This window comes from Scleropages formosus, chromosome 9, assembly GCF_900964775.1.
Source record: "Scleropages formosus chromosome 9, fSclFor1.1, whole genome shotgun sequence".
Taxonomy (NCBI): domain Eukaryota; kingdom Metazoa; phylum Chordata; class Actinopteri; order Osteoglossiformes; family Osteoglossidae; genus Scleropages; species Scleropages formosus.
Genome location: NC_041814.1, coordinates 7,068,439 through 7,083,057, shown reverse-complemented (window position 1 = coordinate 7,083,057; position 14,619 = coordinate 7,068,439). Strand labels below are relative to the sequence as shown.

At 39.3% G+C, this 14,619-nt stretch overlaps 1 protein-coding gene across 2 annotated transcripts in view; it reads right to left on the bottom strand.

Moving 5' to 3' along the window:
• Positions 1–474: 474 nt before the first annotated feature.
• The window catches only part of palm1a (paralemmin 1a), a 45,607-nt gene continuing 31,462 nt past the window's right edge, over positions 475–14,619 (bottom strand). Inside the window, exons 6-9 of one of the 2 annotated variants that reach the window (XM_018745915.1) lie at positions 13,860–13,881; positions 10,869–10,934; positions 6,473–6,604; positions 475–1,308 (exon numbers count right to left, since the gene is read on the bottom strand). In XM_018745915.1, the coding sequence (XP_018601431.1) occupies positions 776–1,308; positions 6,473–6,604; positions 10,869–10,934; positions 13,860–13,881 (753 nt within the window). In that variant the 3' untranslated portion in view covers positions 475–775. The remainder of the gene's footprint in view (positions 1,309–6,472; positions 6,605–10,868; positions 10,935–13,859; positions 13,882–14,619) is intronic. The other variant, XM_018745914.1, reaches the window with a different exon arrangement.

Sequence of the window (14,619 nt, the reverse complement as noted above, 5' to 3'; positions counted from 1 at the left end):
TCAAAACCCAGCTCCTAGATCAGGTAATAATTTTAAGACACTACAAGCAATTTCACTTTGCCATTTGACACGCCATTCAAACGTTCTCTCCATACCTCTAAGGTAGCCTATTCTTGAAATTCAACTTTTTTTTTCTTTCTGGAAAATAAAAACCACAACAGTTATCTCACAGCATTATCAGTCATAAATATTACAACACAATTTTCAATATCATGTGATTTTGTTCCCACTGGCTTGCTGAATCTTTGAAAAAGTGTTAATGCGATAACAAGGCATACGCAGCATGCTGAATACCTTGCTTTTGCACAGACTGTGACCAGAGGGGTTTGTTTTAAAAAAAATCCAAATAAATATATCTTTAAAAATAAACAATTTATATATAGATATTTATATATATGGACATTATCGTCCTTCATACGGTAAGATAAGACTACAAAATTCATGACACTGTATAAGAGATGTAATTTATAAAAAAAATTATCGGACAATGCTGAATAACTTAAGCACTGGGTTGTTAAAGGAACAAGTTCCTGCTCCCAGCTTCCAAAAGTGAGTGTGAATACAGAGGCACTAAGCTCCTCTGACTGCTTCTGTTCTGTGACAATGATAGTCTCTAGATGCAAATTAACTGGAAAAGGTAAATTAAGCTCTAAAAGAAGGGAAAAAAAAATCTAACAGGGGAACGACATTTGTTCTAAAATACAGAACATGTTTTTGTTGTGGATGACAGTTTATGTTTTGGAAAAGTCATGTCCCCAAGACGACCTGAACAGGCTCACATGATGGAGCAGCATTTGCAGGGCTGTTTCTCCTTGGTGTTGAGCTCTGCTGCACCAGCCTCAGACTCCCCCTTCCCTCCTGTACCCTCCTGGGCCTTGACAGGCTCAGCTGCGCTGCCATTTGGAGGAGCCTGGTCTTCCTTGGCCCCTTCGACAGGCCCTTTGTTCTCACCGTCCTCAATGACCACCAGCTCAGCCTTCACAGTGCCCTCAAGGCCCAGAACCTTCTTGGTTTCTGTCTCGTCCTCCACGCTCTGGTAGCCCATGAACACCATGGTGACAGGGTGCTCCACACTTGCCTCTCCCAATCCGGCCTCAGGGTGCGCATCACCTGCCTTGGCTTCAATGCCCGTGATCTCCTTCTTCGGGGTCTGTGTGGCATCTGCCGGGTTTCCCGCTCCCACTTTGGGGGTGCCCCCTCCCTCGCCCATGGAGGCCTCGTCAGCTTTGTGGATGAGCTCATCCACTTCCGAGGAACTGAGAAGGTGGACCCCGTTCTCCACAGAACCGCCACGTACCTCATGCACCACTGCAGATGGGACAGAGGCCAAAAAAAGAATTACTAACCAGGGAAACAGATGCTGTGCATAGTGTGGTGCTTAGGACAAGGGGAACTTGTACTGGGACGGGTCCTTCTGAGGACACTTGAGCCAGCTCTCCACTAACAGGCCAGACGGCACTAAGCTCTGAAGCACGTTCAACAGCAAGGCTCTTTGCTTTTCCACTGTCAGGAGTCCTGCACCACAATGTCCTGTCCCATTATTGTGCCATTTCCATCACAGTACCATAGTAAGTCCCAACCTAACATGCTCCTTTGGAAAGTAGTTTTAGTTAAACAGAGGCTGAACCTGTTGTTCACTGGTTGGATAGAGTTACCAGGGATGACAATCTAGCAAATTTATTAAACTGCATATTTTTTGCTTTGTTATACTGTATAAAAGCCTTGGTCTGATATGTACGTAAAGGAATCATTCAAAATATTTAATTGCTTATTGTATTACAGCACGGTTAAAACAGTGACAATTCAAAAGTTTGGGAGTAATCTTTTTCTTTACACAGAAAATGTATACACAACAGTCAAATTCAGGTTCCAATGAACACTCACATCAAAATGACACAGATATATTGATTATATTGCTCCATAAACATTAACCTACAAACCTAAACTCATAGGGCCTTAATGTCCACAAAGTACTGTACATTAGCCACACTGACAAAGCACAAAAAAGAAAAGCTGCTGTACACTCACAAAACTGTAATTATTATAGCATTAAAACAGCTATCATATAATTACAATAGCTTCAAACAAAATCTCTTCTGGCTTTATGAAATCATGTACAATGCAAATTATACTTACTTCACCTGTCTATCACCCTCAAATACATCAACTGGTAAACATACCTGTATATTGCACTGTCTTCATCGTTACCTAGATTTTGTTACAAGAAATGTCCATCAGTTTTTGTCAATTTGTGGGTTTTTTCATTGTTTTTGATGCTATTTCAAGAATCATAGGCTGCCATTTACAACAGACATATGCTGAAAATTTTACTCCTGTGCTGCAAAGAGATTAATAATCTCTGAAGCAGCTATGTGTAAAGTTTTAATAAAACTTCACTGTAGCCTGTAAATACTGACAGTGTCTGTTCATTGCAATTTCACTGCGATGTTTTCAGTCTGAATACTCTTCTAAACTTGTTGAGCTCCTTCCTAGCCAATACTTCTGTACTTTTGATCAAGTGATTAACTACTTACCCTGAATTGCTCCAGGAAAATATTACCCAGCTGTATAAATGGCTAAATGTCACCTTGGACAAATGACAGCTAAATAAAGAGTAATAATCGGTTATAGAAAATTCTGAATGTGTATCCTTCACCGTGTCTATGTACCTTACCACCTTAGCTGGGCCAACTGACCAGGCTATATCATAGGACATTGGGGCACAAGTACAGTAGAAGTCCACTGTTGGCATGGCAAAAGACACTAAAAGACACTGGGAAAGCAAGGAGCATTATTAAGTTCTGGCAGGGTTATAGTGGAAAACTGACTATAGAGACCATTATATTATGGATGGAGATGCACGCTCAGGTGAAGCTCACACTACTTATGGACAGTGTGCATTAAGCAGAACAGGGATCACGGCGCAGTCACGGCACAGGGAAGCAGAGAAAAGCCGGGCAAAGCAAGGAACTGAGGAGGTATCAGATAGTGATAGAAAGCCCAGCACTGCATCATGGTTCTGTGTGTGTGTGTGAGTGTTTGGGGGGGCTGTTTTGAGTACCAGAATTATAATGCACTGTGTGCTTTGAAAGACATGCTTTTTGACAACTTATCCTGTAAATTAAAGTGTAAAAAAAAATACATAGACCTATATTTGGATACTTAAGCCCTCATTTTCATTCACCGGGATTTGTAATTGCTAGCTGTAATACCATACTGTGAAAAGCCACAAGCTAGAAGATAATTATAGCATTATTGAAGTACCCAATTTTTAATAGCACAATGTACTAGAATTCTGCTGAAAAAAAAACGCAGTGAAACACAAAAACCTATAGAAACATGCATATAATATATATGTGTGTATATATATGTATACACACACTTTCACTCAGGCAACCCAAATAAGGTTGATCAGATCCCAGCCTGTGCATATATATACATGCACGCACACTTCCCTCGTATAATAAACTGCCCCTTTCATGAAAATTTAGACTCATTAGCAAATTTTATTTGTGCCTCAGTAGTACTCTCAGGAGTTTCAGTGAATTAAACTGTAAATGTGTGTTTGGGCAAATGCATACTATATGTTCCATCTTTGCTCAGATTCTGCTGGAGGACTCACATTTGCAGAATAACGAGGTTGCAGAGCCTCCCCATCTGGACAAGGGAGAGGTCGAAGTGGAAAGGTGGTGGGTTTGTGGAAAACACTGCATGCTGGAGAGTGAAAGCTGGTAGATAGTTCTACATGCTGTACTTGATTAAGAGCTGGATATGGCCAGGGGTTTGGTCTAATACTTCCCTGTAGAAATTTTGTGCTAAACAGAAAGGCAAAGGAAAGCCTTTCTTATCACTTTAAAATCTGACGTGATGAAATGCCTAAAATTCTCTTGAAAGGTAGTATCATTACAATTGACAATGTGATTGGAGTTACCATTTATTTTGCACAATTGATACTGTAACAGTGCACAAGTCATGAGTCGATACATTTTGAGTAATAACATGACTATTGTCTCCAGTGTGCTAGTAATAATCACCACTGAATTTGACAATTTACTAATGAAAGTGAAATGATTTTTTTAAGCAGTTTCTGAAAGGGCTTTGAAATAAAAAATACATCCGCATTTAATCTCAAAAGCAATTTATAATAAAAATACGTGTCAGCATTTTGAAAATAGCCATACAAGAGCAAAGGAATAAAACAACAAAATAAAAGCATTACAAAAAAAACTACAACAATAAAAAAACATAATCTATGCATTAGCAGTAATCACTTGTCCAATGCAGGAGTATTCTGGTTAGGAACTTATACTGTAAGCATTGGTTGTGAGGTAGGGTTCACTCTGCACAGAACACCAGTAAATGGCAAGGCGATCACAGACACACTGATTCTCTAACACAAAGACATTCTGGGCAATTCAGAGTTACCAATTCACCTGAAACACAGCTCTTTGGTCTATCGGAGGAAAAAGGAACACCCATAGGGAACTCATATAAACTGTGGGAGAACATGCGATCTCCACACAGACTTTGCTAAATTCAAACCCACTCAAGAAAAATAAAATAAATTAACAAAATAAAAGGAGATATAATAGCAAGATAAATGATGAGCGGCAAAGAGGACAGAAAAAGCAACACAAATAAGTAAAGAGGATAGAAAAAACTAGCACACAAATGTGTAATCTATATGACCCTTAAGCCTGGATTTAAAGGAGTTCAGAGTAGTACTTGTTTCTGGACATGGTTTGGAATTTCTATCATGATAAGTCAGCTTTTTCATGTTTTGCAAAAAAAAAAAAAAGGGTCACCCTTCTGTGCCTCACAAACTAATTTTCCCCTTTTAAATGAATGGTAATGAAGAAGAGTAATTAAACAATTCTTTAAACCAGTAGATCTTCAGGAATGAATTTCACCTGTTATGCGAGGGAAGCCTGTATACACACAAACACCTAATATATACATATATATATATATATATATATATATATATATATATATATATATATATATATATATATATTCATACACATATAAACACACACACATATAGCATATATGTCTGTGTGTCTGTGTGTGTGTGTGTGTGTGTATATATATATGAGAGATTTTTTTTTTAACTTTCAGAATCATGCAGACCTGGCAAGTTCAACATGAATCTCCCTATACAGATGCTCCTCGACTAATGATGGGGCTACGTTCCAGTAAACCCATCGTACGTGGAAAAATCCTAAGTCGAGAATACAGTACCGCACCTACCGAACATCATAGTTCAGCCTACCTTAAACATGTGCAGAACACTTACCATAGCCTACAGCTGGGCAAATTTAAGCAGGAGACACACATGGGCATTTAGCAGACACGATGGGATGCGAAAACACAAAATAAAAAAAACGCTTTCAACACAGTACTGGTTGCGGTTGTTTACACTTGTTCGCGTGATCGCTACAGAGACTGCAAACGTGGTTGAGTGAATGCTGCAGCTTGCTGCCATCACCCAGCATCGGGAGACAGTATCATACCGTATATCGCAAGCCCAGGAACAAATCGAAATTCAAAATTTGAAGTACGGATTGTACCGAATGCGTATTGCTATCGTACCATCGTAACTTTGAAAAAAATCGTAAGTCGAAACATCGTAAGTAGAGGAGCATCTGTACTCTGTACATGCATGAAGACCAACTTCATCTGCATTGTCTATTAACATGATTGATGAGGAAGCTGTGTGCTTGATTGTGTCTTGTCAGAAAGTGCAAGAAATGAGGGGTTGGTGCTTGGGGTAGGGGGGGTGCCTGTCCCCACAGTGGCAAAAAGCCTCACAAACACATGACAGGGTGACCAACTGCAGCCACATTCTTTACAGAACTCTTTGGAGAGGAATCAACTATCTGGCCCTTTTTAGAGACATTTAACGCGGTGGCTGTTGCTCAAGAGAAATTCTTGGATAAAAAATATTCTTCAAAATTTAAAAAAAAAAAAATTTTTTGGTCACCCTGCTCCGATATGCCATGCCAAGAGAGTGATTATCGTCACTTTACGAGAAGTGGTATTTTAAGTAACTTGCGATTTCAAATACTAAGCCGCTCTAATTAAACTACTGCTTTGTCGAACAATACAAATTTATTTTCAGTGCAAATATTTTATTTAGTATCTATGCAAATCACACTAAATTCAGATATATTGCTACAACATAATCTACAGAATAAGTTTAATGCTTGTGTGTGAAGATACAACTGGAATTGCTCAATATTGCTCAACACGTTTTTCTTCATGTTTTTAACACTGTGTGTCTGTCTATGGTACCTATGTATTTAACAGCTAAGGGAGGCACAGATTCTGCCCACACTATACAAGGAAAAATATTTCATATTTGCATGCACTACGATCTATCCTTTCACTTCTCGTAAAGCATAGTGAAACATCTTTTGGTAGATTTTTTATCACCGTTCTTCTCTGCTGCTACCAGTTTGAAAATCACCTTTCTGGTCATCCTCATACACCTTGACGCCCTGGTGAGTAAGGTCTCTGGGCAGCAGTGTGCTGGTGGACAACACTTTAGTCTCGCCTGTGAGCCTGTCCTTTTCAACGGTGATCTCTACCGAGTACATGGCTAGGCATCAAGGAGAGGAGATGTCAGGGTCCTGCAGATACACCCTATCTCCAGTCTCCTATGCACTCACTCTGTTACCTGTCATCACTCAGCCACACTCTTCTTTCAGGTGCGGTCCACAAATTATATAGGATTTACATGTAAAATTTTTTTGCATGAAAAAGTCATGAAGTACATTTTAGAACTAGTAAGTCTTTCTGCACAATTTTTCAAATTTTGATGTTATTATGCGATTATATTTGATTATGTTCAAAGCACAATAGGGCATGAATGAGTGAAAAAAACACAGTGAACTATATTTTACAAATACTTTACATTTCACCCCAGAATTCTTTCAATATATTACAGAGTACACTTTACAAAACAATTTCCAAAATTATTTGATGTAGCAAAATTGTTTTTAACTATATTAACAGGGAGTACATGGAAGCTTTTTCATACTAGAATGAACTATGAGTCCACTGCTGCTATAGCAACAATGCACAGGAGGTTAGCAGAACCTAGCAACATTGGTGTTGTCATGGCAACGGCAAATTTGTCTGTGTAGTTTAGTGTATTTCTATTATTATACCATCTCAGTCTATATGCATGCATGGTGAACTCAGCATAAAGGTTGAGATGTTCACACAAGTTAATGTGAGTTCAAACACAAACATACACATGCATACGGAAAGAAAGTTACTAATACTGGGCAGAGAAAATGGAAGACAAAGTTAAAATTAGATAAGACATATAAAGGACATTAAACACAGCCTTGTACAGTATATGACATGTTTATATTCTTCCTTTTCTTTTAAGGGGGGTCACGAATTAACTGTCATTTTCATAATATTATTTATTTTATCATAGCTGAGGTTTCAATTTATTTAATTATAGCTGATGTTTTTACTCATTTAATTAAGAAAGACAAATTTACAAAACATTTAAACTACCCTGTAACAATTTACATTCACTGATTAGCCCGCATGACATTTACAGGACAGTTCTGCAATAGCAAAATGCATAACAGTTGCACAAGGCTGGAGGTACAGTATAAGCTATTTTTAACTGCATTCACACAAGGGGCTCTAGTTTCATGACAGAAGAAATTGCAGAATCAGCTGCTGCATTCTGAGCTGTTTGTATAATCTAAGCTAATAGCTCTTAGAAGAGCAACATCCTTCAAGCACCTATGTGAGCAAGTTTTAGAACATGCTACCAATGTAAGTAGGTGTGGTGTAGGTGTGGTATCCCTGCAGTGGGTGTGCCATGTTTATCCTGCTGGCAGAGTGCAAGTTTTGTGAGGATTGCTCATAATATGACATTTGGCTACTGCCAGGAGATACCTGATCTTAAGGGGAATGTTTTCTGGACAGCTATCTTTCAGTGATATTGAATGTACAGCTCACTTTGGTCTGACATTCACATCCAGAAAGGAGTGGAAAAAATCAACTAGTTATAGTTTACATGTTTTCCAAAAAAGGGGAAAAAGACACGCTGATGCCTCAACTTATGAACACGGTTGGAACCAGAAGTCCATTCATAATCATAGTTACTTTTACGACAAATCTGCAGTCAGCAAAGGTGTAATTATGCACACATCACTCAAATAACTTTGCGATTAGGTTCAGTAAAAACATCAGCCAAAGATATTAAAAAAAATTCTCAAAAACTTTATTTCCTAATTTTCGATTAACTTCAAACTACATTAAATTTCCTCATTCGCTCCCATTAACCACTGGCCTGGTCAGGGTTTCAGCAGTCTAGAGCCTATCCTGGAATCAATGGGTGCAAGGCTTGGTGGAAAGGGTGCACCCTGGAGAAGATGCCGGTCCATCACAGGGTACCCACCCCACCCACAATTTAGTGATGCCAATCCACCTGAAATGCATGTCTTTGGATTGTAGGTGGAAACCTATGCAGACATGGGAGAACATGCAAAGTGCACACAAACTGAGCTGGATTCAAACCCATACCCAACCACCCTAGGTGCTGTGACAAGAGGTAGCACTACCCACTGCACCACCATGCCCCCATTGTAAATTTAAAATCATTAAAAATAATCCCGTTATTTCCATAACCTCACTGGTTGATCAGTTCTCTAGATACTGTTAGTGTGTAGAATGTTCCTTCGCAACAATAAAAAAACCTTTAATAATTAGCCCTTAATTTAATCCGTTTCCCTTGATTTATTTACAGATTATTTTTTGTAAGCCTCAGATGAAGCTAAAATACACACACACACACACACACACATTTTCAGAACCGCTTGTCCCTTACGGGGTCACGGGGAACCGGAGCCTACCCGGCAACACAGGGCGCAAGGCCGGAGGGGGAAGGGGATGCACCCAGGACGGGACGCCAGTCCGTCACAAGGCACCCCAAGCGGGACTCGAACCCCAGACCCACCGGAGAGTAGGACTGCGGCCCAACCCACTGCGCCACCGCACCCCCCACTGAAGCTAAAATACATTAAAAATATTCTAATTTCCAAAAATTTTACTAGCTTCAAACTTAAAATTTTCTTGATATCCATGGCTTCACCAACACTGGTAGCTCAAATTACACGCATTCAAGTTGCGAATTTTCAATGAGGCAAACATTCCCAGATCATGTATTTATTTTTGAGAGTATGGCCTTTGCCAATCCGTCTTCTAAAATTTCTCCGTTGCAGAACTAAAATTGGTTGCTTTTCCATTTTCTGCTATTAGCCAGCAGTAAAATGCACTCGGACAGAACAGAAACTAAATTATGCTGTTTGCAGGTGGGGCCAGTTTCATGGAGCACTGCAAGACTAATTTTATTCAGTGTATTTTTTATTAATGCTATAACCAGGACTTTCAGTTAAACTCTTTGGTGAATAAATAGAGATATGTGTCTATTATTATGCTATTATTTTTAATAGCAAATTGAAAACGGCCAGATGCTGACAAATGCTGCAAATATTTATGTGCATCTGTCTCATAATCCTCAATTTCTTTGTGTAACAAATGAGGCACATGACCATTGTTTATCGTCAAAGAGTTTTTAATATGCTCTCCTTATGCTCTCCTCCATTACACATCTAAGCTACATGATGGGATAACATGTCACTGTTTTGTATGCGTAAATAACACTACACATTGTAAGAGATTTTTGAAATTTATAGACATATACTTACTTTCAGTAATTTTATCATAGAATTAACTTCTATATCAATTAAGTCTAACTTACTTATAAAAGATTAAAATAAAAGATTATAAAATTAAGTCCTGCATCTGATATTCTTTCCATGATGGTTCCTACCCAAAGCCTTGTGTTTCCAGACTGAGAAATCAGGGAGTCTGCATTTAACTGTAAATTTTTTAAATTTATTATAGCTTCATGTGATATTTTTATTGAACCTAACCCATGAACATATTGAGGGATTAAGATGTATTATCTATGTTTTTTCTTATTGTGATGTAGTGGTTAGATTTACAAACAACTTGAATAATGAACACACTTATACTCCCAACTGTGTTTGTAAATTGGGGTAAAGTATATAGGGAAAAATACTGTCACCATCAATACAACACCCAAATGAATAAATCTCCAGTATGCCAAGTTTTGTTGGCACTTGTCACTAGCAGTACTATTTCTGCAGCTTATGAATGACAACTTTCACCATCATGAAACTACAGCCCACAGAGACTTATTTCCATTAACAAACCACTACTTAAGCATTCTTGGCAGAATTATTATTTTGTGTATAACACTTTGCTACTCATGAAAGTAAAATGACTACAACGGAGAAGACGGGCGAGAAAGGAGTACCGAAAGAATCAAAAATGGCATGAAAATCTGTTGTGCTGTTGATGCTATACTGAATTCACGAATTAAGTCATACATTTGCTTGGCTGTTCTGGCCCACTCTTCTACCGTGAAGTCTGCTGTAGCCTACAGGTTGGAGTTCAATCTCAGCAAAAGCATAAAGCAAAACACTGCGTATGTTTCTCCTAAAGAAACTGAAAGGAAGCCTTCATTTTAAAGTAATATATATATAATACCTTCAACAAGGAGAAATACTACTATTTCCTTTCAACAAAAAAGACTAAAACTTTAATATGATTACAAATCATGTAGTATTAATGTTGTAAAATGCTGGCTGTGTATTGAACAAAGTAATGATGTAAAATTTAGTGTGCTTTAGAGAGCTATACATATCATCCAACAAGAACTGTCAGCTATAGTAAGAAAATACTCTGACCTCAAAGTCCAGGATATCCTACAACTTCTGTACAAGGTACAGGCTGTAGAGACTCACCTGCTTTGATCATATCTGAGGAACTTCCAGACATGTCCAGACGAGGACTGGTGTGAATTTTGACCTCTAAAATGGTCAAGGAACACGAAAGTGGGGTGGGCAGGAAGGAAGAAAGAGTGACACAAAGAAAAGTAGCCCAGTATATGTGGAAAGGAAACTGAGGAGGTAGAGACCACACAACAGATTGTGAAGGTTTTTGGATTTTGGTTTGAAGCATAGCTTGACTCCATCGAGTTGGGAACAATGGCAAAGTTCAAGATTCATTCGGTCCATTGAAATTTCTCCTTTCCACTACTGGATAACACCTACCATAACCACATTTTCCATCCATGGAAAAATTGCTCTCATTGCTCTCTTCCTGCCATTGCCCAGCCTTGGACATACAACATGCTATACAAGACACTTCTTAATGTACTTCACAAAGCATTGTGAAAATCTGTACAGGTAATGGACAAATGCATGGAAAGGACCAAACAACATGTATGCAAAGTATGAGGTCAGCACACCTCTGACTATCATTCTTTATTTAGGGGACGCATTTATATACAAGGTGACTTACGGCATTGAAATTAATTTGTTATTTTTACAGGAGGGTATTCTTATTCTATCAGTTCAGGGCAAATATCTTGATCAAGGGTTACTACAGCAGGAGCACAGTTCAAATGGGGAACCTTCAGACTGCAGAGCAATGGCCCTAAACCCTTTGCTGCCTGCTGCCCCTATTACCTCTTGTCATGTATTTCCAAGGAGCCTTCCCTATGGGTTTAGTATAGAGAGCCTCAGATGTTGAACTTCAGCTGTTGAAATTTGTTGTAAAGAGTCTGCAGAAACAGCAAATTTGTCAAATGAAATCTCCACTTTAAAGCCAATGTGGGGAGGGGGCAAAACAACTCTACAAACGGCTAAACTGAAAATTCCAAAATCATGATGCACCAAGTCTGAACTGCATCACAATACAGAAGAATTATGGCAAACAGACTGGTTGCTAAAAAAATGCAGGTCATAATGTATTCAAAATACTACCAAAATGGTCCAAAGCGGATTTTACAGGGTCACTTCCACTGCTGAACATTTGGTTTACAGTGATGTCCCCACATAAGCCTAAGACATTATTCACCACAGAGTAACTGCTCCCAACAGGAAAACCTTCTCTCACATTCATAATCGACAAAATGGAACACATAGCATAGATGGTATAGTTGCAGATGCTTATTCTATTGGATCTAGTTATGCAGGACAGTATGATCATGTTATCTTTCTGAGCAGTCATCAACATCCAATGATGCAAAATTTCCTCTGAGATTTAAATGGCGATTTCCAGGATAATAATTCCAAGGTATATGTCGGGGGATCTATTTAAGATGCCTGTTAACCTTTACCTTTTCCCCCTCATAATAACCAGACTTCAATGGCAGCAACGACTGTGAGAGAGCCTGTGAAAGCCTTTTTCACCGCTATCAAACAACGGTGAATTGGAGAAAATTCCCTTCTTAACCTTTTAGCTTCTGGAGGAGGGGCGATTCCAGGATTTTTCAGATGACATGGCAGGAACCAAGAACCAGTCGGGGGGGCACAAGAATTCTGCCGAAGTTACATTAGCTAACTAACTACGTAATATTATAATGGGACTCTTAGGAACTTTTGAAGCCGTTATACCCACAAGGGTCGTATTTACTAGGGAAATCGAGGCTTCGGTAACCTTCTGCGGTCGGTAGGCTACATCACTCACTACTGTTGCTATTCTCTGGAGTTCACCTATGCATATTATTGCAGCGGAGAATGACAACACCCCAGTCCACCTATTTCGAAATGTATGTAATTGAGTGTGTTCATACCATAAACAGAGACATGGTCTATGGTCGACTTGTGTCTCTCCTCCTGTTTGAAAAACGTGGTGTCCGCCCACACTCACCGATGCATCTGGAACACCTGCATCTGATTTAGGGGGCACAGCATAAAAGGACAACCCGGAAGCCCTACAAGCGTGGAACCTGGCATAGAGAAACCGCAGTGCTCTGTTCCCATGTTTGGCCCCTGTTCACTGGTTTTTGGATCCCTCTGCTTTGTTCTTTCAACTTCGGTTTTGTGTATTCCCTCTGGACAACGTTCGCAGTTCGACCGACCTTCGCCTGACCTCTAACTACTCGTTCGCTTGCCCCATTGTGAAATAAAAGGATGAGCCCACACCTGAGTCCGTTGCTCGTCTCGCAACCTCCAACATGACATGTTGTACTGTGATTCTGCATTGCAAATCGGGCAGCAATTGACAGCGCTCTGATCCAATTGGCGTTGAGTATTCTCATTTTGTGTTGGGGGGCACCGGAGGGGGGAATCATATTTTGGGCGAGCTGATGCCACCCCGTTCTGATGAACATAACCTTTCTGATAAAATAGTTCCAGATTCACAAAGAACCATTTTAGTGTCTTATAGCTGATGCATCAATTCCATGATTTTTTGCTGCGCAAGATATCAGATTACTGAGATAATGAATGTACCAAGCAATATTTTGCAGCGTTCCATCTTTTTGTCCACTACCTGTACATCTTGTTGAGTTCTTCAAATTGCAGACTGTAATTAGAAGTGGTACTTTCCATTTCTATTATTTTCCTCGCATTGACTAATATCACATTGGCTGTTTTTCCATACTTTTCAAAATCTCAAGAGGTTTCTGACAACTTTTCAGTAAAAACAGCCAATCCTCCATTACCAAACCAAAGTCCAATGAATCCGGAGTTAGTGTCATAGTTTGAAACGGTCTAAAAATGATTTATATCGCAAGAATGTTTCAGATGTGTGCCCTGTCACATTTCAGCAAAACAGCGAGCTGAGCTACAATGACACAACACAGAGTGACATTAAGTAGCGTCCAGCTATAATTGTGAACAGGCCTATGTGACTCCCTGATGCACTTTACTGACAGGATGTGCTGTCCACAAATCTCACATTGTGTCATAATAAGGACAGAAGAGATCTGGCTCAACATGTCTTACCTTTGACAGAACCCGCAGGAGCCTACCAAAAAAGAGGAAAAGGAAAGAAAATTCATAACTCCAGCATATATTTCGGAAAGCAATCCAAAAAAGCAACACAATCCATAATATTATTCATAACTTGCACAGAACTCAGCAAACTTGCCATGCTGAGCTAAAGGACTGTTTAAATGAGATCATTTTAACCTGACATTTTGAGTTGAACAGTGAAATTGATCCAATTTAATTCTGAAAAATACATTTTAAAATGCTGCTGAATACAGTGAAAACATCACTTATTTGTTTGATTTTTACAAGGAATGCCTCAGCTTGCTAATGGGAAAGGGCAGGACACCAGACGAACACACGAGGAAGCAGATATTGACAAGCTAAGAAAAGGCGCAATCAAAGGGAATTGTCAGAGGAAGTGAAAGGGAAGACATGGTTTCTTGCTGTTGCTAAGACACCCTTTGGAAATGTACCACACTGGGCTACCATTATAGACTTTGAGAAAAGCCCTGTCAACTGTTCCACACTCGCTGCCTGTTAGTGGTTGACACAGATTCCCCCACAGCAGCCCATGCTGATTGTGATGATGCTACAAATAATGCATCAGCATCAAGTTAGCAACATGCTGTCACACGACTTCAGTTCACGTGTTAATAAAACACTGGCTTTGAAGAGTTTTATCGTTACTTCTTACTTACTTACCTACTACCTTACGTTACTAGTTACACATTCACACGTATGGATGTTTTAATGGAAACTTTTGAACCCCCCC